General features: G+C 41.4%; 1 protein-coding gene across 3 annotated transcripts in view; it reads left to right on the forward strand.

Annotated features, from left to right (window-relative positions):
• The window catches only part of KTN1 (kinectin 1), a 131093-nt gene that overhangs the window by 24937 nt on the left and 82829 nt on the right, over nt 1–23327 (forward strand). For all 3 annotated transcript variants that reach the window (XM_066629795.1, XM_066629788.1, XM_066629780.1), the window contains exons 2-4: nt 15668–16225; nt 20254–20391; nt 23130–23306. In XM_066629795.1, coding sequence (XP_066485892.1) covers nt 15703–16225; nt 20254–20391; nt 23130–23306 — 838 coding nt within the window. In that variant the 5' untranslated portion in view covers nt 15668–15702. The remainder of the gene's footprint in view (nt 1–15667; nt 16226–20253; nt 20392–23129; nt 23307–23327) is intronic.

Here is a 23327-nt window from a genome sequence, read left to right on the forward strand (position 1 = left end):
TTTAAAAACAGCTTTGCTGACCTTTGTGATGTAAGATAAGTCATTGATCCATCAATCAGTTCTCTTCCAAGAGCTTAGAAAGCTTCACTTGGCCCCTCCCTTCACCAATGCAAAGTGAACACTTTCCTTTCAAGTGCTTAGGGGGAAGGGAGGGGTTGCCTGGAGAGAGAAGGATTGATGGATTGTCAGCCAGCTGCCCCCCCTCATTAAGGAGGCTATTGTTAAAGGACTGTTCAGTTTTTTAAACTGATTTTAAAGGGATGCATTTTTCCCCTTCTCCAGGGATCAGCACCTTCCTTCGCATTTGCAGCGGCCATTTGTGTTGAGTCAAATCCGTGTATAAAAAAATCAGTGTATAACAAGACTGCACCTGTAGTAAGGAATGTGGCAGTGGTGATGCAGAATAGGCATCTGGTGATGAGGGTTTTGGGCTGATTCTTTGATTTTGCTTTCTACTCAGCAAGCTTTTGCAATCATTTCAAAGCTTTCAAAATGTGTGTGTGCTGCTTCATTTGTCACGTCACATGTTTTGTTGTGTTTGCTTTATCGCCTTGAATGTATTTTATACAAAAAGTTAGGATATAAGTGTATATTTATTATTACTATTGAAACAATTCTGTCTCCCTTTGAGGGACTCAGGGCAGCTTACAATATCAATTTAAAAAAAGAATTAGTACAAAAGACACAAACGCAGTAGCAATTAAAGCAAGATCCAACAGAGGGATAAAAAATCAAATTCAGAAAAGGCCTGTTAAAAGATCTATGTCTTCAACTTGCAGTGAAAGTTGAACTGGCAGCCTTCAAAATGAGGCAAAGAGGGAGACAGCTGCACAATACAAGGTGGGGAACTGCATGATTTGAGGGCTGCCACTGAGAAAGCTTTCCATGCCACTGCCAACCAAATCTTAGAGGGCAGCAAAAGACTCAAGAGAGCATCTGTCCCTGATAGTACAGGTACATATGTAGTACTCGTACATACAGAGGAATACATCCGGTATCTTGGTCCAAGCCATGTAGGATTTAAAGATAATAACTAGCACCTTGAATTGCATCTGGAGACAAACTTGCAACCAGTACAGCTGAAACAGCAGTGGCTGTTGATTGATTTGTCTCACATTGATCAACATCCAGGGAGCTGTAGTTTGCACAGTGTTCGTATCATAATCACCTCATGATTATTAAATCATCCTGAGGTGATTTCAGGTATGGTTACTTTGACAGGGTTTGCCTGAGGCAAATGAGCACAGTATCTCACCAACCAAACATAGACAAAAAGACCCATGCCACAGCTTCCCCCCTCCCCCCCCGGCATCCAGGAGCAAATATGGGTCTAGGAATCGCCCGAATCCTCGAACTTGCTCCTTCAAGGGAAATGTGATTCCATGCAAAACAAGCTAAAGTACGTACTATTGCTGTGTAAGTGAGCCCCCCCCCCCCGACTAGGAGAACTTCTATCTTGTCCACGTTGAGCTTAATTTTGTTTGCCCACATCCAACCCTTTATGGCCTCTAGCCATCATGCAGGACTTCCATATCCTCTACTACTATGGAAGGCAGAAAGATATACAAATGGAAGTCACTGCATGCTGACACCTAATACTGTAACTGCAGATGGCTTCCCCAGTGGTTTTCTCTTAGATATTATTATTATTATTATTATTATTATTATTATTATTATTATTATTATTATTATTATTATTATTATTATTATTATTATTATTATTAATAATAACAGTATTTATATACTGCTTTTCAACTAAAAGTTCACAAAGCGGCTTACAGAGAAAAATCAAATAACCAAATAGATTAAAAATCTTAGTGAACAGAACTGGACCTTGTGGGATAACATAAGCCAGAGGCTATAGCGTTGAGGAGTCCTTGAGTGCCACTTTCTGTAATGGGCCTTTCAGGAAGAACTCTAGCCTGTGTCTTCTGTTAATTTAATAACCTAAACTTATGGTGGCGTTTATGGAACTAATCACAGATGTCTAGTACAGATCTACAGCACAGAAGCAAGTGTCTCTTTGGCACTATAACAGTAAATTGGGAGTATGGGAAATGGGGGAAAGTAGAACAAACAAAGATTACAGGAAGCTGTTGTGCAGGCAACCCGTAGAGCTGACAGAGTTGGAATGTTGCAGGTGGGGAAAGCCACCACCTACGCAGGCATCTGTTACTTCTGAAATTTGTTTTGTCTAGCACTTTTAGATATTTGTATAATAGCTGCAACTTTCTCTGTGAAGTTCATGCTGAGCCCTTTTTATGCTTTTTTGGAAGGAGGTAAGTTGCTAGAATCCCTGGTCGTCTTGCTCTCCCCTCACCCTTTCGGGTGTCAGAGGTGACCCTGCTTATGTTCTGATGCTTCAGACAGGAGTGTGTCTTGAACTAGATTTTTCTTTTCATCCAGGTCTGATGAAGACTGTGATTACTAAGAACATAAGAACAGCCCTATTGGATCAGGCCATAGGCCCATCTAGTCCAGCTTCCTGTATCTCATAGCGGCCCACCAAATGCCCCAGGGAGCACACCAGATAACAAGAGACCTCATTCTGGTGCCCTCCCTTGCATCTGGCATTCTGGCATAGCCCATTTCTAAAATCAGGAGGTTGCACATACACATCATGGCTTGTACCCCATAATGGATTTTTCCTCCCGAAACTCGTCCAATCCCCTTTTAAAGGCGTCCAGGCTAGATGCCATCGCCACATCCTGTGGCAAGGAGTTCCACAGACCAACCACACGCTGAGTAAAGAAATATTTTCTTTTGTCTGTCCTAACTCTCCCAACACTCAATTTTAGTGGATGTCCCCTGGTTCTGGTATTATGTGAAGAGTATAAAGAACATCTCTCTATCCACTCTGTCCATTCAGCATAATTTTGTATGTCGTCCCTTCTATTCTTTTAAAGATATGAGGCTAGATGGTAAGTGGGGCATGGAATTTACCCAGTCATAGAGTTTCTCTGGCTTACCATCTGAACTTATAACCGGTCAGGGCCTTGCTTTTGTTGGCTAGTAAATGTAAGAATGCATCTGTTCTTGCTTCTCCTCCCCCTCCTGGACTCCTGCCTTGAAATTTTGCCAAATAGTTTCAGTGCCTATACAGTGAAGAATGCATTGCTCCCTCCTTGTGCACTGATGACAATTGATTGTTGTCACACAAGGGATGTTGTTTGCGCTATTCAGATTCTCATTGGGGGTAGCTCAGAACACTGGACTGATTTGATGCATTGAGGTGTATGTGTGGAGGGTTTGTTGTGTGTTTACACAAACATTTCCCTTTATGCGGTACTCCAGTGTAGTTCTTGACCTTCAGATACTACGTTGGCCTTGCACATTTTGTCAGATTCAGCATTCTTCTGCTAGGATAGCACTGGGGGTAAACCAAGCAGGGGTAAACCAAGCAATTCTTGGGGCTTGCAGGCTGGGCTTAGAGTTGGGTGGTGGTGCCTGACACTGTACTGGATCCTCTTGGCAGTTTTGCTCAAAAAGTACGTATAAGGGTTGTTGACTGTAGTAAGTGTCCACTTTCTTCCTCTTTGATTAAAAAAGAAATTTACATTGTCTCATCACCCCTAGGCTACCACAGAGAATTGGTTTATGAGCAGTGGATATAGCCTACCTTCTAGTGCTCAGTGATGGTTGACAACTTTTAATTTGGTTAGGGAGTGCTCTAATGTAGCTACTGCTAAACCTCTTTCTGTGTACCCTAGTGTTTTGAAAAACAAATTAATTAGATCCTTCTACTTGCACCAAATTTTCCAGATGTCTTAAATTGACTGGGATCTTACTTAGCATGTTTGACTTATTCAGTAAATAAACAAAAACAAACTTGATGTTAATTTAACAGTATTTCATCTCTTCCCCCCCCCCCCCCAAGTTCATCCATTGGCCAAAAATATTTGAACTGAAATGTTTGATTAGGGGGAAAAATCAGTAAAGTACCCCGAATTTGGTTTAAAATAATGAAACCAAAAGCTCTACTAGCCATCTTGAGTGCCCTTCAGGGATAAAAGTGGGCAAAACCCAAATAATTTCCAAGTTTATTTTATTAAAATGTTTGCAAATATTTAAAAGACCTGAGTTGAATAGCATATGCTTCTTTACTGTTGAATTTTAAGAAATTCATTTTATTATGCCCAAGGAGTTATGCATTTATATTTTATTTATGCTGCTGATGTCACCTGATGACAAAATTAAATACAATATTGAAACTAATGCTAATATTATAATGCCGTTGTACAAATCGATGGTAAGGCCACACCTGGAGTATTTTGTCCAGATCTGCATCTCAAAAAGGACACAGTGGAAATGAAAAAGGTGCAAAAGAGAGCAACTAAGATGATTACTGGGCTGGGGCACCTTCCTTATGAGGAAAGGCTATGGCGGTTGGGCCTCTTCAGCCTAGAAAAGAGACGCCTGAGGGGGGACATGATTGAGACATACAAAATTATGCAGGGGTTGGACAGAGTGGATAGAGAGATGCTCTTTGCACTCTCACATAACACCAGAACCAGGGGACATCCACTAAAATTGAGTGCTGGGAGAGTTAGGACAGACAAAAGAAACTATTTCTTTACTCGGTGTGTGGTTGGTCTGTGGAACTCCTTGCCACAGGATGTGGTGATGGCATCTGGCCTGGATGCCTTTAAAAGGGGATTGGACAAGTTTCTGGAGGAAAAATCCATTATGGGTTACAAGCCATGATGTGTATGTGCAACCTCCTGATTTCAGAAATGGGCTATGTCAGAATGCTAGATGCAAGGGAGGGCACCAGGATGAGGTCTCTTGTTATCTGGTGTGCTCCCTGGGGCATTTGGTGGGCCGCAGTGAGATACAGGAAGCTGGACTAGATGGGACTATGGCCTGATCTAGTGGGGCTGTTCTTATGTTCTTATAAAAATTGACTGGGAACCTGATCTCCTTGTATCAAAAATTGATAACTTAGTAAAATGAAAACAGAACTTTAAATTAAGAAAAGCAGTTGAGATGTTTCAGTCTGATTTTAAATGTGTTTAATGCAAGCATGTTTATGTCTATATAGTTATGATTTCTTAAAATTTGATCGATGATTAAACACGTGCAATTAAAGCCTGCTTCTCTGTGTAAGAGAACAAACTGAAGCAGTGTCGTAACTTGTGAGGTCGCATAATATCAATACCGCATTCGGGCCAATTTGTATATTATTGATATTACAAATGTTTATGATAACAATAAAAATCATGGATCTTGGTTTCCTGTGTCCTGGAAAAACACTAGTCTTCTCAGTGACTGTCAGCCTGTGCTTTTGGAATGTTGTGGGCAGTTAAAGTGCAATTCTGTGCATCTTTATCCAGGAGTAAGCCCTGCTTTCTTCAGTGAGGCTTATTTCCAACTAAGCATACATAGGATTTTAGCTTTCTTCTTCAAGTTAGTGATCTTTTGCTTAATGTTGTTTTGTGTGTATTAAGTGTGTCAGACAAATTTATTTGTTTCACAGTTGCTTCTCTGTTTAAAAAAGAGAACAAAAGTACAATATTCTATAGTAAAAAGGCATATGGGCTTTGTGATTAGAGGTTTTGAATCGTGCTGCTAGCTAGTATAAAAAAAGGTCTGTTTAGTTGCAAACCAGTGTGTGCTTTTGCAAACAATTAGTATGCATCCTTGTGAAATATCGTTATGTTTATTTACATTGGTTTGATTTTAAATCGATCCATCTTGGCTTCTTACTCAGCAGATCTGCCCCAGTCTGCACTCTGGCTGTATGTTGACTGATGACAAAGATTGTGTTCTGTCTTTGAATAAATGATGCAGTTGGTGGGGGATGGAAGCTTGGTTCTGTGTATCGATATTTTTAATAGAATTCTAGGGACATGAATGCCATGTCTGCAATATTCATCCTCTAATCTAGTCCCTTGGCTTGATACTTTGGTAGAAATCTAACAGTAAAGAAAGTCTGAGGTGCAGGTATAATACAAGTCAGTGTTGTATACCCTGATACTTTTGTTCCAATTGTTCATTATTTGCATTTTTAGATCCTGCTTGAGTTAGGAGTAGCAAGGTTTGCTGGCAGTGCTCCAATCACATCTTGATGTTTGCTGTATTGGCAACCTTCAGTCTCGAAAGACTATGGTATCGCGCTCTGAAAGGTGGTTCTGGCACAGCGTCTAGTGTGGCTGAAAAGGCCAATCCGGGAGTGACAATCCCTTCCACACCGGGAGCAAGTGCAGTCTGTCCCTGGTCTGTCTCCCCGGCTATGGGCCTTCCTTCTTTGCCTCTTAGCCTCAGACTGTTGGCAAAGTGTCTCTTCAAACTGGGAAAGGCCATGCTGCACAGACTGCCTCCAAGCGGGCCGCTCAGAGGCCAGGGTTTCCCACTTGTTGAGGTCCATCCCTAAGGCCTTCAGATCCCTCTTGCAGATGTCCTTGTATCGCAGCTGTGGTCTACCTGTAGGGCGCTTTCCTTGCACGAGTTCTCCATAGAGGAGATCCTTTGGGATCCGGCCATCATCCATTCTCACGACATGACCAAGCCAACGCAGGCGTCTCTGTTTCAGCAGTGAATACATGCTAGGGATTCCAGCACGTTCCAGGACTGTGTTGTTTGGAACTTTGTCCTGCCAGGTGATGCCGAGGATGCGTCGGAGGCAGCGCATGTGGAAAGCGCTCAGTTTCCTCTCCTGTTGTGAGCAAAGAGTCCATGACTCGCTGCAGTACAGAAGTGTACTCAGGACGCAAGCTCTGTAGACCTGGATCTTGGTATGTTCCGTCAGCTTCTTGTTGGCCCAGACTCTCTTTGTGAGTCTGGAAAACGTGGTAGCTGCTTTACCGATGCGCCTGTTTAGCTCGGCATCGAGAGAATGAGTGTCGGAGATCGTTGAGCCAAGGTACACAAAGTCATGGACAACCTCCAGTTCATGCTCAGAGATTGTATCACATCTTGATGTTTAAACCTAGGCATAGTGTGTGGAAATGCCATTGATTTTCTGTGGAATGTATATCTGAGGGTTTTATGATATGAACTTGGATATGATGAAACAACTTGAACTACACCTTCCACCACCGAAATGTGAGAGTTGTGGTACTGGGAATACCCTGCACCTAGTATCTTGTGTAATGAGGATATACGTTGAATGCCTATATGAATGCTGCCACTTGAGATGTGAGGGGAAAATTCAGAGGGGAGACAGGTATTTCCTATTTTTTTTTTCTGAGGCATTTTTACAGAGGGGGAAAAAAAAATTTGGGGAGACGACAGGGAAAAATAATTATGAAATATCCTTGTTTAGAATGAGCAAAATGTGCATTTCAGGTAAGGATTTAATATATTTTATCTGCCCTTTACTTCATGATGTTTTCTAATAATTATGTAAGATTATAGTTCCTATATAAAGCAGTCATGTGTAACTTTCAGATTCTTCATCAGGTTCAGATTCATCCAACTTCTGCAGTGTGTGAAAGAAACTTTTCTGTGTTTTGAAACATGTATATGGCCCTAATATAAAGATTTACTGAGAGCTTTTAACACTGCAATCTGCTAAGCTGGAAGCAGATTTTAGTTTTATTTCCCCAAAGAGTTGGAAGCAGTTGAAAATTGTTGTTTGTGGCATGCAAGTTTACCGTCTGTTGCCTCTAGTAAACAGGCCTTGCAGGTTTTTGCATTGATTTTAGTTGATGCTGACAGTATCCAATATGGCAGTGGTTCCCAAACTTTCCTGGGTCACAGTGCCCCCACATCCTCTTCTTCCTGGCTCAGCTGGTTGCTGCCAACTTGGATCTTGCAAAATCTTGTGAGAAAAATCCTCTGTGAAACTAGATGTGTTTTTTTTAACACTCAGGTTCAGTTTGAGCCTGGTAGGGGTCATGAACGGACTTCTGTGGCCTTTGCTGGACTCAGAGGACCCTCTAAAAGTGCTCCCCTCATCTCTGGAGAAAGCACACCTGGGGGAACATGTGTGGGGGAGGGGCTGTGGACCCAATCTGCAGATAAGTGAATCTGTGGATATGGGGGCCCCTGTATTTTTACAGCTGGCAAAAAATAAGGTATTTTGGTACCTTTGGCTGCAATGACTTGCTGTTCCATTTTCAATATTGCTTTGTTCACAGGTGTTTGCAGTTTCAAAGTTATGTACCAAACAGTACCATTTTATTTTCTGAGTTGTACATAATGCATTTTTACTAAAATAGTACAACAAATTATTTAAGGAAATAGAGTGCATATTTCAATTTCCATCCGTGTTTTTCCCCCCCTAAAAGAAACATTTTCTATAGCTTCACAATTTCCAGGAAGTTTACCCCTCTAATTACTACTTTTGGTTTGCATTTGGGACTTGGTGTATATTAACTGTCATCACCTTTTTTAGATGGATGGCTTCAGTCAGAGATGTGAGATGGACATTTTGTCTTTTTTTTGTTGCTAGAGCATAGGAAGGAGGATTTTTTAAGGTGGACTTGTCCTGTCCCTTCTGCAATTCTCGCTTTTACACAACTTTAAAGTACAGGAACCTTGGCTTCATTGGTATCTGGTGGTGGTCCGCCTGTTTTAAGAGAAATAGAAAGGTTACATTCAACTAATTGGTTAAACCAATAGGTTGGGTTATGGTGGCTGGCACAAAAATGAAGGTTCTTTTGTGGTGTTGGAAGATGAACAGGAAATATACTCATTATGTTTTAGTTGGACTTCTTGAAATAGGCAGGCAGTGTTTGCCTTAATTCATTTGGGAGGGAGTTCTTCATTGTACTTCCTTTTTCCTGGGCCCTGTGCATGTTTTAGCCCTCTATAGAAGCATATCATTTTTGTCCTTACTAAATTGGTTTGAATGTTGCGACACCTATTATTCATCCTTGCTGAATAAGCATTTAGTTTGGAGAGGAAGAAAGGAAAGGGAAGAGTTTGAGACCAAAAGATCATGCAGAAATTTTTTGCTAGCTCTTTCAGTTTCCAGTTTCAATTTATTTGCTTAAAACCATAGGTCGTCGCAATACATTAAAAGAAAAACAACAACAAAATATATAACAATAACCAATAAAAACACTCAACCTTAAGATTTATGGAGTTTTGCACGGATCTTTTTTGCGGCTTTGGCAAACTTTGCTACTTGATAGGTGATAGTAACATCTGTACCCGCAAGCAAACTGCATAGCTGAGCAGGCAAGGGTCTGTCATGCAATAATCTAAGTATACCAGCAAGAAATTGATTCCTAGGATGTTCATACAAGGGACAACTAAATAAATAGTGAAAGATATCATCAATAACCCCTAGTCCACATAAACAAATATGATAAAAGCCCCTTTGATATCAAACCCCCTTTGATAAAAGGGGGTATTATTATATTTCCCCTCCAACCAGGCCGATGGCATACATTGAAAGCGAAGGGCCGTAAATGCTTTTCGTATCGGAGCAGCAGTTAAATCTATAAAATAATTTTCCAAACCAAAAGATGTTTTATAAACATGAAACCAAAATGCAGATGACATTTGGGAAATACATAAATCCATCCTCTTAGAATAAAGGCTAATTTTTTCTTTGAGCAACTTCTTGATTTCATTAGTAATAAGAATAGGAAGGGATTCTACATTGAGTCCATATTCATCCATTATAGGTCTAACCGAATTTGCCCAAGACTCTTGTGCAGGATTTTGAAGTTGTTCTAAAAAACATTTCTTTGGAAGGCGGGAGTCATTCATGGAGTTCAATTTTAACCAGTACCCAATGAGTGCAATATGACAGCTAGCTTCAACTGAAATCAATCCCACCTCAGCTCTTAAATATATAATTGGCGTTGCACGGGGAACAGATAAAAGAGATCATATAAAAAAATTCTGGGCCAATTCCAAAATAGGGGACTTTGTATATCCCCAGACCTCAGCCCCATAGGTTATTTGAGGAATTATTTTTTTGGCAAACACCTCAACAGCTGGAGCAACTAAACTTCCCCCGTGAACTCTAGTAAATCGAAGTAAAGATTGAGTAGACTGAGTCGCCTTCAAATTAACTGCATTAAAATGGTACTTCCATGAGAGTTGAGCACTAAAATGGAGACCAAGATAACTAAAAGCACCAAGCTGTTCTATAGGTTTTCCATCAAGGTTCCATCTATGAGTTTTTCTGTTCCTCCCAAAAACTACAACTTTAGTTTTGGCATAATTAATAGCCAAATATTCTCTTGTGCAAAACTTACTCAATTTGAGCAAAAGCCTCCGCATACCCACAAGAGTGGTAGAAATCATTGCAATATCATCAGCATATAAAAGAATTGAGAGCTTAACATCCCAAATTGAAGGTGGAAAAAGATCTGGGCCACTCAATTCCTGTACAATATCATTAATATAAAAGTTAAAAAGAAAGGGAGCCAACAGGCATCCCTGCCGAACTCCTCTGTCTACAGGAATTGCCTCAGAAAGCAACCCATTCGCTCCTAATCTGACTCTAAGACTGGTATTTGCTAGCTCTTTAGAATGGACTTTTTGGAGTAGTGTCCGTGAGATTGAAAACCTTGGAAATCCAAGAAGACCATAGAATGAGGGTCTATAGTCTTATTTTAATCCTATTCCTACCTTTCCTATAGTATATAACCCTTGTTTTCAATTGTTGACCTCTCTACTACTTGCCAGTTCTGTTGCTACCAATTCATTCTTAACATATAAACATTGGTTCTGTTTGCAATCATGTAAAATAGATTATAGTGGTTCGCAGCCTATTTTGAGTGGAGCTCTCAGTGCAACATTTTATGCAAACTACACAGCTTCTGACATCTTCCCAGGCCAGAAAAATCTCAGGCATCTTAAAATATCATTCTGGTAGTCCTAGAAAGCTCCTTAGGATTGCAGCCTAAGACTGTTCCATAATGTTTCACATAAACTACAAGTCTGTCCGCTTTCTTCTTTAAACGCCTTTGCCAGTGTGGGTGGGAGAGGTATCACTGGAACAGAGAGAGGCAAGGTGAGATATTGGATTGTTTAGTGAACCTGCAGCCTTTCACCATGATGTCTTTACCCCCTAACATAGTATTGGCAACCTTCAGTCTCGAAAGACTATGGTATCGCGCTCTGAAAGGTGGTTCTGGCACAGCGTCTAGTGTGGCTGAAAAGGCCAATCCGGGAGTGACAATCCCTTCCACACCGGGAGCAAGTGCAGTCTGTCCCTGGTCTGTCTCCCTGGCTTTGGGCCTTCCTTCTTTGCCTCTTTGCCTCAGACTGTTGGCCAAGTGTCTCTTCAAACTGGGAAAGGCCATGCTGCACAGCCTGCCTCCAAGCGGGCCGCTCAGAGGCCAGGGTTTCCCACTATATATGTGGTACTTTTCAAAGAGGGAGAACACACAGGCACAGTGCTTAACTGTGCATCAATGTCTGCACTTTGCCCTGGAAGCAGAGAGTCAAATATGGAATCTGTCATACCGAGATGAGCAGAACCCCGTTCTCTACTACTGCATTTGTACACCTGCCATTTGGTGACTGTTTTGGTAGTTAGCAATACTTGACCTGCTCAGTCTTTCTGGGAAGCTGATATTTGTGTTCTCATTCCTCCTTAAGCTACCAAGACCTGCAGGGCTCCAGTTATGCTGCTTCAGTTAATTTGTAGAGTATCCCAAATGGAGTGGCCCAACCAGTTCAACTGTAACTGGAGGGCATCTGATGGTAGCTCACCAGATACAGATGCCTCCCTGGTATGGTTGGAATGGAAAACATTTCTACCTAGAGGGTGTTTAGAGGACTAAGATTATTGTGTTCAGCAAATGGCTTAATTGGATCAGTTTAATTGAGAGGAGCTAGAAGATTTGAATGAGTCACTGTCTCTTTGGTTTTGCTTTGCTTTTATACACAATCTACAGAACTAATAGCAATAACAATGGCAAGAGGAACACTTACAGTCAAATTCCATTCAAACGTCTCTCTAGGATGTTACAGGCTAGATGGAAAAATGGTAGAAATGTAGTGGCACGTTTTTGCCAATATAAAATTACAGTATCATGGTTTCTTCTGAGGATTTGTAGTTGGGAGAGAGACTGTGCCTGTGTGTCTTTCCAATCACAGGAGGACCACACAGCAAGTGGTAAATCTTAAATGTTATGACTATCGCTGCATAATGGCAGCTCTTTTGTGACTGTGTCAGTCTTTATTAGCAGGGTTGTGGCTGCACAAATGTATCCTTGTAGTTAAGATTCTACTTCAGGGTTTGTAGATCCTCTTGTTGTATTATGCAAGATGGGTTTGGGCAGGAAAACAGAAAGAATCTCTGTAAAGGATCTCATTCATTTTCCCCCAAAGTTTTAATGGTTTATATCTAGACCGTGGCAAATGTTTTATTGAACCTCTCAGGGTGGCTCAAGCATGAGGTCTACTTGAAATGCTTGCTTTAAGCAGTGGAAGGGGGAATTATGGCCTGGCGATGGGGGGGCTGCATCCCTCCCCCAACCTGCTGCCTCCCTAGTTGGATGACCCATCCCCATCCTTTTTATGATTACACTCCATGGAATGCAGCAACTGTTACCCTGCACATGCCCGGTGTTGTCTGATCTCGGAAGCTAAGCAGGGTCAGGCCTGGTTAGTACTTGGATGGGAGACTGCCTGGGAATACCGGGTGCTGTAGGCTTATACCATAGTCTTTCGAGACTGAAGTTTGCCCAGCAATATTCCATGGAAAGAGAGCAAGAAGGGGGGGCACTTACTTTCTCTGGTATCTGTGCTGAGAATTGTTGTGGTGGAGGCAAGAGAAGAAAGTAGTGGCTTCTGCAGTCATCTTTCCAGCAGTTGGCCTGGTAAGAGACCTATAAGGAGGAAGATAACAGCCTTCCAACCTCCTCTCTTGTCAGTGCTTCTTCTTCTTTAGTACAGGCTGTTAGTGGGGAGGGTCTTTTCTTTGATTTCCCTCCCTTTGCTGGTACAAAAGGAGGTGGTGGCAGCAATGTGCCTGACCACTTTTCAACATAAGTTCAGCAGGCAGTTTACAGAGAAAATGAAATAACTAAGTGGTTGTTACCTAAACTGTCTGGATGTTCTAGCCTGCTTCTCCGAGTAAAAATTTGCACAACTGCTTTGATATTAACTTTGGGGAGCACGGCAAATTATCATATGAAAAGAGTCATGCATAGAGAGAAATTTACCTGGCCCATGTGAATAAGGGAATGACTTCCCATCCTCCACAGAGCTATTTACTGCTTTCCTTATCTAGTCAAGATTTAATGAAGTATTAAATGAAGTACTCAGTGGCTCTTGGAAATGTCTGCCTGCTAGGGTTGCTGACTAATTTTCTTAAAGGACTTAACAGCCTGGCTGGATGGTGGAGTTGCTCAGGAATAAGAGGGGTCATGAACCTTCTTGAGCATATCCTTTTGGAAGGCCCTGACTAAAGCTGGTGCTGCCTGAATCTTAATGCATCTTTTAGAACTGCAGGCTTTGAGGCTTTGCATCGTACTTGGGCTCCACTGTGCTTTTCTTTTTCTTTTTGCTTTTCTTGACATTGAATTTGAAGAGTTCTGGATAACTTAAACTTAGGATTTTGACTTTATTTGGCTGTTTCTAATAAAGATTGTGACTTTCTTTTTTAACTAAAGGGCAGGTGCTTTTGAGGGTTTTGGGTAGAAGGATTTCCCATCTGCTGCTTGATCCTTTTTGGTCCTGGAATCTCCTACAAGCATATGCATATGCTGCTGAGTTATGGCCCTTCTTCTAGGCTAGCACTCTTTCAGTGCCCCAGTGGGAGGAAATTCCCCCTTCTGGGGTAGACCCACACTTTTAAAAAACATTGGCTTAATATTTGAAAGTCATCCATATGTCTGAAAACATGAGATAAGTACCATAAATGTGCTTCTTGAAATCTCAGATCCCAGAATTCTATTTACCATGTTCTCTAACACACCTGTTCTCCAAACATTAGGGAGGACCTATGACTAATAGCTGTGGTGGAAAGTGTAGAGATTTGCTTTCTGGTACATTGGCAAAACTACATCAGAACTCTCCTGTTTGCCATTACCACCCACCCTTAACTTCAAGATCTTGATTATAGTTCTCCTGCCTTTGGTTTTTCAATCACAGGGAGTACTTTTATGAATCGTATCTTGGAACTCTGCCCTTGGAGGTACCTGGATGTGTAGAGCCAAATGGCCTTAAACTTTGAAATCCTAGGTGGTGGAAGGGGAAGCAGGTATATGCTGAACTAGGGGGTGTGTATCTAATGTGAACAGTTTCATTCTGTGTGGCCTGTACTGAGTGTGCAGAAGGAAAAAAGGAGAGCAGTACCAGTTTCAGACCAAAAATCTGGAAGAAGCAAACCACATAAGATGTTGAAGAAAATATTTTGTTCTTACACTTGTAAAAATTACACCAGACATGCCTAGGGTGTCAGTTCTTCATTAGAAGAGGGAACAGTAGGAATATTCAAGAAATGTCTTTTCAGCTCAGAGGACTTGCAAAGCAGTTTGCAAACAAGTTAAAACACATATGAAACATTTCTCTGGGTTGGTTTGTGTGTTCCTATGGGTACACTTTTCTTTAAACATGAAAGTGCTTTTAAATGACACAATATAGTTGAATATGATTTCTGAATTGTGTGTTTATTTGCTTTCAGCAAAGAATTATCGTACAATGCATTTGATATAGTCGTAGAAAAGAGTGGTGGTAAATAATACAATTTTTTTCTCTAAAGGTAAATAAGGTACCTTTTTGAGAGATGCCGTGGTTCCAACCTGTTTTGAGCACAGCCTGTAACTGAACCCCTCAAGTTGTACAGCTCCTTGTTAAAATGCTGGGGTTTGACAATAAATTGTAAAATGGATCTTTGGCATCATTGCTGTTAGAAAGCAAGGTTAAGTGTGTGGCTCTCTTGGTATTCCTTTTTGTATTGCTGTGTAGCTGCACGATCTCTGGGAAGATGAGGACCCCAGAGGTTGGGGACATAGCATATATTTTGCTTTTATTCTCAGTTCATCAGTACTGTACAAATGAGCCCTTGAATCCTTTGTACAAGATCATCATGTGCCGTGTTAGTTGTTGCTGTACTGTGTCACCGGTAATTTTGAAACATCTTCTAGTAAGTGAATACTGTTAATACAGAAATATAAATACTGGTAATAATAATAAGTGAATGTATTGCTTTGAGGTGAAATTGGGCAGCAGTCTCAAAATCTCTGCATTCTGTAGGCTTCATTTGGTTTTCCTTTCTATTCAAAGAGATGCTGCCTGTGTTGTCAACCTGTACAATATAGCTGCTCCATGGATGGCTGTGTTTGTAGTATGGACAAGTTTGGTTGATTTTAAGAAGGGGGTGAGGCAAGTGAAGGTATGGGTGCAGAGCTGCCTCTGCTTCCTGAAAATGCTGGGAATTGAACCTGGGAGCTTTTTGCCTGCAAAAAATGGGTTCTGCCACTGAGCCATAGTCCTAGAGGGTACCTTCCCTACAGGGTAGGGTACGCGTGGTTAATGTGTCGCAGCAAGCTTGAGCAGTGCCCTATGCTACTGCTCCGTGTAAACTTGTAACCTGAGCAAGCACCTAACATGTTCCTGTTGCACATTGCAGGTAAGATCAGTGATGCTGATCTGGCTGTCATTCAGAGTAACAGTTTTCACTGAGGAACCCCTGATTGCTTTTTTGGGAACCATATAGCTAACTGCCTGTAACACACGTTGAAAATCACTTATTTACAGAAGTTGCTTAAACAGTTTGCTTATTAATCTGTCTTCCTTTTTTCTCCAGATTCATTCTTTTAGGCAACAGTAAAGAAAAGCACAATGGAATTCTACGAGTCTACCTATTTCATTGTCCTTGTCCCTTCCATCGTGATTGCTGTTATCTTTCTCTTCTTCTGGCTTTTCATGAAGGAAACACTGTATGATGAAGCCCTTGCAAAACAAAAGAGGGACCAAAAGTTTGCACCCACTAAGACTGATAAAAAGAAGGCAGAGAAGAAAAAGAGCAAGAAGAAAGAGGCCCAGAATGGGAACCTCCATGAATCTGACTCAGAGAATGCTTCTCGAGACTTCAAACTATCTGATGCTTTGGGAGCAGATGAGGAGCACATCCTTCCTGCCTCGTTGGGTGTAGCAGAGGCCTCTAGCAGCCTCAGAGAGCGTAAGAAGAAGGAGAAGAAACACAAAGCTAGTCCAGAGGAGCATATCACAAAAGAGTCCGATGGATCCAAGCCTGGGGGGAAGAAAGTGGAACCGGTGCCAGTTACTAAGCAGCCCACCCCACCTTCAGAGGCAGCTGGGTCTAAGAAAAAGGTTGGACAGAAAAAGCAGAAAAACGGAATAGGTATCTCCATGTTAATGTTTGGGTTTGTTTTGGTAATTTAGCCCACTCAGTGTTAAGGTGTTGGGAGATGTTACAGTATAAAATAGTACAGTACCTATTCCAAAATAGTCTCCCTCAGTAAAATGCTTAAGTTTCATTCCAAATTTAAAATATTAAGCCTGTCGAAAAACAGAAAGCTCTTGCAACATTTTTAAAAGAGGGAAGAATCTCCAGAGGAAGAGGAAGTGCTTCTGGGCTTGTTTAACGGTTACTTCCCTAGAGTCAGAACTTCTGTAGTTGACTAGCTTATCTCTGCTCCTTTCCCTGTAAAGACACATTCCTTGTGTCCAGTTAGTATGCACACATCCACAGAATAGTTTGTTTGAGTTGAGATATTAAAGTTGGTTGAGATAGAGCAAGGGTCTCCATACTTTTTGGCATGAGGGGCACATCATATATTTGACAAGGGCTGGAAAATAAATACATAATTACATTTTGAGATGGAAGAGGGGGAATGGATTTTGAAAATGGAGATTTGGGGAGAATGAATGTGAAAGGAGGAATATGGTAGAAAATGAATATTTGGAAAAACATTTTTTGAATGGGAAATTATTTGGAGGTATTGGGGAGAGAAGTGATGTGTTGCAGGGATAAAGTGTTGGTGAACAATAGAGTAATAAGCTGAGAGAAATTATTAAATTTGTGCAGAGAAATGCTTTCAGTAAGTGTTGGATAGATGGAACTGATTAACCATCAGTCCGATCAGGGTATTATATGTATCTGGAACTCCTCTCAGGTTTTCAAAGCATGTATTGTAATTTGGGGAGTTGAGAATCAGGCAGAAGTTACTCCTGCTGTTTGCCTCCCCTCTCTCCACATATCCACCAGAGGAGCTCTGTTTCTAAGGGAATCCTTGCAGGTGGAGAGCCTTCTGCGGTGAGCTTCGGGGAAACCTCTTCAGTGAAAGCATTTTTCCGTGCAAGGTTCTATGTACTCAGTCTGTCAGCAGGTTGCTATGGGCTGGAATGGCCACGCTTCTCCGCAGCATGCCGCGGGCAGGATCAAATCCCCTGGAGGGTCAGTGTGTCCCCCGGGCCGGCGTTTGGAGACCTGTGAAAGAGAGTAAAGGAAATGTGGGAAGGAATCAATGGAAAGCAAAGCAAAGCAAAAATACAAATGCAGTTTCTGGGCTGAGTTAGATCCTTAGGCATGCCAGAAGGTGGATTAATGCCAGTGCTTCAGGATAAAAGTACTTGCCAAAGCATGCCACTTTCTGCATTTTCAGAATGTATTGATACCATGAGAACAAGATCTCATGTTGCAGTTGTTTGTGTTTTGCTTCCCCCCTTTATATCTTGTGACTACACTTTTTTCCTGTCTACCCCTCCTTTAAAAAAAAAAAATTACATGTTGTGCTTTCTCCAGATGTTGTAATGGGTTGTAGTTCTTTAAAAAACCTAGTGCTGCTTCATTGTGCAAGAAACAAATTAAAACTCTGTACCTTTAAGGGTGTTCCAGGCCCCTTCCCTCAATGTTTAGCTTTCACTATAAGAAAAGTGTCTGGCTCTTATTAATTACAGAGGCATTAAGGAGGGGAAAAAAGCCAGTGGTATTCTGTCCATCATTTGAGCTAGAAATAACTGCATTCTTCTGTCAATCTTCTGGTGACTGGTCATTTGGTGCAAAAGTACTTGAGTGAATGACAAGTCAAGTGACAAGAACGTGACCTTAATTTTTAAATCTGAATTGTATAGATATTATTTTTTAACCTACAACTAACTTGAAGTAAGATTTTTGTTTTGACTTAAACTAGTTCCTGTTTCCTTCCCCTGTTCCTACCCTGGTGTATTCTTAGACGTCTTACCACCGTATAGCTATACAGATTTGTCTTTATGCATGGAATTTGATTGGTAAGGTCAGCCAGCATGGTTGTAGAGGGTTAATGAAAATGAGACGCTCAGTTTTACAACAACTGAAATAGTCAGAAATAGAAGCTGCAATCAGTATTCATAATCATCAGATCTTCTGTATGGTAGCAGGAGATGATGATGCCATTACAATACTTTAGAGAGAGGACTGAACAGAAATCTGTAGTTTTTCTGTGGGTCCCTGTCTGTTTCACATCCTGTTGGAATGAATTATGTGGTTTCATGTGCTTTGTACTGCCATGTTCAGTTGCAGAACTAGCACGAGGAGCCAGGACACACTGTATATTCCCAAGTTCTCCAGGTGACAGGAACCTCCTGTGTGGAATGGAAAAGGTGACTGATGTACCTGTTGTGATAAATTTGGGATGAAAGGTGTCATCTTCTCTGGCAGAACTTGATAGAATTGTGGCATACTTGAGCACATTTTCTGACCTGTGGTTTGTTGGTGCGTTTCTGAATCTGGCTGCAGCTGGCTTCTGTTCTTAGATTGTGGTTAAAATCCATCCTGGGTGTAAAACACATTTTTTGCCAGGTGTCCCTTTTCTTTTTAAAACAATTCCTTTCTAAGTAAGTCTCTTTTTTGACCCAGAAGGAAAACAGGGCATGATGTCTTGCAAATGCACCCATGTGGCCAGGTTTCCAGTCTTTCTGCCAGTTTTGAGAGAGTCACATAGCTGCAACAGTTCTTGACCTGTGCTTCCCTCTGCACCCCTTCTACTCTGCTCACCCCTCTCCCATGGGTCTTCTCCATGGAACATTGGGTGCTTCTTGCCCCATAATTCAACGTCCTATAGATAAGTGGATTTCAGCTTAGTGAGCCTAGGTGTAAATTACTTAACAAGAGTAAATGATGATGTGACTCTGGTAGAATTCACTGTGTTTTGTACTTGGATTTCCCATCTGCAAAATTAATGACCTGTAGAGAGCAGACTATGAGGTCAAGCAGTTGTAGTATGTCTGTATTTTGCCTCCTCTTCTGTTCAGCAAGATGCAAAAAAAAAACCCCTTCAGTCAAGAAGCATAAATATTTCAGAACTATTAATATCAATTTGTACAGTACGTTCAAGAGTGCAAAGTGCTTCCATGGTATTATCTTGATATAATCTCTACAGTACTCCTGTTAAGGTAGTTGTTATCCCCATATTGTATCTATGGAGCTCAGAGGAAGTGGCTTGTCTAAGGCCACCTGGTGAGTTCATGGTAATATTTGAACTGAGGACTTCTGATTTGTGGGTTAGCGCCAGTCCATTGCAAGTGGAGAAAAGATGATGCATAACAGATTGTCATATTATGTGAAGAATAATTTAGTGTACAAGATCCATTCAGGTCAGATTTGACGGTAGTCCCTAGAGATCTGAGGACATGTTTGCTTGGAGGACCAAAGTTTCTTGATGTTGTGCAGGACTGCAGTGATGGTTGTCTTCCTTCAGCTGTTGAAATCCTGATCTGCTCAGGCTCCTGAGTGGCTGAATGGAACTTCCTCATAGAGCTGTGTTTCAAAAGCTATGTAGGTTCAACCTTCTTATCACAGTGAAGGCGATGCAAAATAGATTGTGGCATAAAGTTGCAGCTTTTGCTGTTTAGAACACAACACAAGTGAGAATCTGAATGACTTTTTGTACTTTAATACCTAATTTCTGCACAGTTTTTTCTGACATACAATGTTGCACCTGCTGAGCACCTACCTTCTATAGCAGCAAACTACTGCATTTTCTTTTCTATCTATGACTAATAGAACAAGAAATAGAAATATCTTAAAACAGAAATTTTTCTCTTTCCGCTTCGAAACCTAGTAGTTTTATGACTAATCAGTGTACATTTGTGGTCACATTCCTGTATCAACTCATCTTCTGATATGTATTTAAAGCCTCTCAGCCAGGTACTGCTGATAAATGACAGTTGTGCTTAGTGGTGTGTTAGCAAAAGGGTTTTTGGTATCAGGACAGGTGAAGGGGGGTAGGGAGGGAAGATTTATATGGGTTAGGTTTTGCCCCATCAGTGTCTCTAAGTGCAGCACATAACTTGGGAATTAACTTTTGTGGGTGCAAGAGTGTGACAGGCTGCTGGGAACTGACTTTGTAGGTAAATATATCGGTATTCATATCTTGTTTTGTTTTGCAGATGAACAGGATTCCAAGAGTGATTCATTTCTGTCCCCGACCAAAAAACAAGAACCTCTCCTGTTGCATCATGAAATAAAACAAGAAAGTGGATCAGGAAAGAAGAAAGTTTCAGCAAAGAAACAAAAGACTGATAATGGTAATAAACACCTCTTTGTGAATCTGACTTGGCAAACTGAGTTGCATACATCAGAAAATGGCTTTTCTTTCCTGGAGATCAGCTCTGAATTTAGAAACCCTTTTGTCCTTTTGATTGAGTGGCAGTGTTTCTGATCATTTTCTTCCCCACTTAACTGGTGTTTAGGTAGCAGTAGCAGCAAATCTCCTCTTTATTTGGGGGCATGCCACATTATTTGCTGTGCTGATGTGAAGAGAGAGATATTGCCAACTCTGTCCCTGTCCTTTTGTCAGATAAGGGAGGAGAAACAGGTAGTGGAAAGAGGGCTATGGTAATCAATCCAGGAGGCAATATTGTAATGTGAATCCAGTAATGCATTTTTTGGGGTAATTTGTTCCCTCAACTTGTGCCACAGAATGAAGCTATTTCCCTCTCTAAAAGTGATTTAAAAGGTGTCTATTAGGTACTTGTTAGGGGGCAGTGTTATGTTAAAAATGCAACTGGCTGAGTGCTTGCAGCCTTTCATTTCTACTAAATCCTTCCCTCAGTACACTTACAATCAGATACTACCACTCCCTTTTCAGCCACACTAGACGCTATTGCAGAACCACCATTTCAGAGTACGATACCACAGTCTTCCGAGACTGAAGGATGCCGACAACCAGATGGGGTTGCTCAGGATCCTGCTGTGCTCCCTAAAGGCCACTGTTATGTTTTTAAAATGGTCCTACCTGAACTGAGTTACTATTTGAAATAGTTTAACCCAAATCCTAACCAATTTTCCAACGCTGGCATAGCGGTACCATTGGGACGTGTGCTGCATCCTGCAGTTGGGTGGCACTCAGGGAGCCGTCCTCAAAGTAAGGGAATGTTTGTTCTTACCTTGGAGCTGCATTGCCCTTATGTCAGTGCTGGAAAGTGGGTTAGGATTGTGCCCTTTGCCTTTCATCTCTTGTTCCCTCAAACATACAGAGCCAGGATGTTAAACACGCTGGTAGGAGCTTTCCATTTCCCGCCTGCCTGATCTTTCCTTCAACACTTACCTTCAAAGCCTTACATTTGCTTTAGATGCTATTGGCTGAGACACTACCAAATGCTTGTAGAGGCTGTTTGACTTACCTATCACCCACCAAGTTCTGTTGAAGGTATTCGTAAGTCCATTGTACAGTGAATGCATGACCTATCATATAGTGAGCCTTGTTTTGCCACAGAAAGCCCATCATAGTTATTTGATCGCATTGTGAGCCCATCGTAAAGTGGGGGCCTGCTGTATGATTTTTATAGCAATTTCTAAGGTGTGCAAAGTGCTTCACATATACTATTGATGCGATTCTTACAACAGCCTGTAAGGGAAGTATTAACTCTCTATTACCTTAGAGAACTAAAGCTTGCTTAAGGCCTCCTGGAGAATTTATGGTATAGGTGAGGTTTGAAAGGGTTTGAGTTGGTCTGTTGTTGGAGTGAGGCATTCAGAATTCGTCCACATTAAAAATTGTACATGTCTGATGTGCATGTGCAAGTCTAACTGCATGCAGTTTGGACCATAACATGAGCTGTCAACATTTCAGTCTCCCAGGGTGTTCGGTTTCAAACCTCAGGGTCATTGTAGTCTATCAGTATGTTGGTGTGGATAAGGCAGGAAGCTGTTTGAACTGGATTTCATTGACAGATTTCACGCTATTTATTTTGGGCTAAATTAAACCTTACCCAAACTTTGTCACTACTGACAGTCATTTTCTCACATGGACTTTCCAACCTTTTATGTATAGCAGCAGCAGCTGCAGTTTTGTTGACATACATTTTGGCACTTCTTCACCTAGCAATCTGAATCTTGTTAGAGTTGCTACTCGTATAACATAGGTATTTTCAGCATTGTGTATGACTGTTTATCTTTTAATTTCATCTTATATACAGTCTCCCCTCAGCCTTTTGGTGTGTCATCACTGTTTGCCTGTGTAGTGACTGGGGCTTGGAGATTTGATTCTTTTGAGCCTCTGCTCTGGCCATTGCACTGGCTGCTGGATCATGTCATTGCACAATCAAGGTTCTGGTTTGACCTTAAGCACTTTGCAGTGTGGAACTGAGGTATCTAGAGGACTAGAGGACTGTTGTCTTCTGTATTAACCCACTTGTCCTCTAAGCTGCTGTGTATGCCCTCAACACTCCTCCTGTTAACCTTCAAGGGGGGGTGGTGCTAAAGTTTCTTCTGTTTGGCATTTCCACCAGACTTATTTTGCATTTCATCACTGTTAGTTTGGTCATCATATGTCTGTATTCAGGGTGGTAGTAGCACCATCTGCTGGAAGTTGCACTTAAAGAAGGATCCTATAGTACTGGTAGCAAACCCTTTTTGGTAAGCATGCCACAAGTCAAGACTCAGTCGTATGATTTTGTCCAATTCCAGGGGGAATTACGACAGAGGGCTAACTGCCCTCCTTCCTCACAATGGTCCTGTTCTGGGGGTGGAGAGAGCACAACCAGTTGTTTCCCAAATTAAAAACAAGTGTGCTGGTGCTGTTATTAAAGTAACATCTAGTTTCTAAGGCTACTGACCCACTGGACTGAATTCCCTACATTATGCATTGTATGGAAAAAAAACTTTATTCTGAATCTTCTGCTAATCGGTTTAAAGGTGAGTCGGTGGAGTAGCCCTTGAATCTTGTTTAGAGTGATCTGGAAGAATGTACAGTATATGAAGTTGAAGGAAAACATTGACAGTAATACCTTACCATGTTCAACTTTGTTCCCTAAAACTGTAGTCATGACACTGGTGGACGAGCCTTTGATTCATCCAACTACTTACATTCCTTTGATGGATAATACTGACCAGAACTCAACAGTAGAAAAGAGAGAAGTTGTTGATGTGGTGAAGCATGATGGGATTGAAGGACTGCAGAAAACCAATGCAAAGAAGCTTAAGAATGAAACTGACAAAGGTAACCAGTATAAAAGAGAGC

The sequence above is a fragment of the Tiliqua scincoides genome, chromosome 1, assembly GCF_035046505.1.
Source record: "Tiliqua scincoides isolate rTilSci1 chromosome 1, rTilSci1.hap2, whole genome shotgun sequence".
Taxonomy (NCBI): Eukaryota; Metazoa; Chordata; class Lepidosauria; order Squamata; family Scincidae; genus Tiliqua; species Tiliqua scincoides.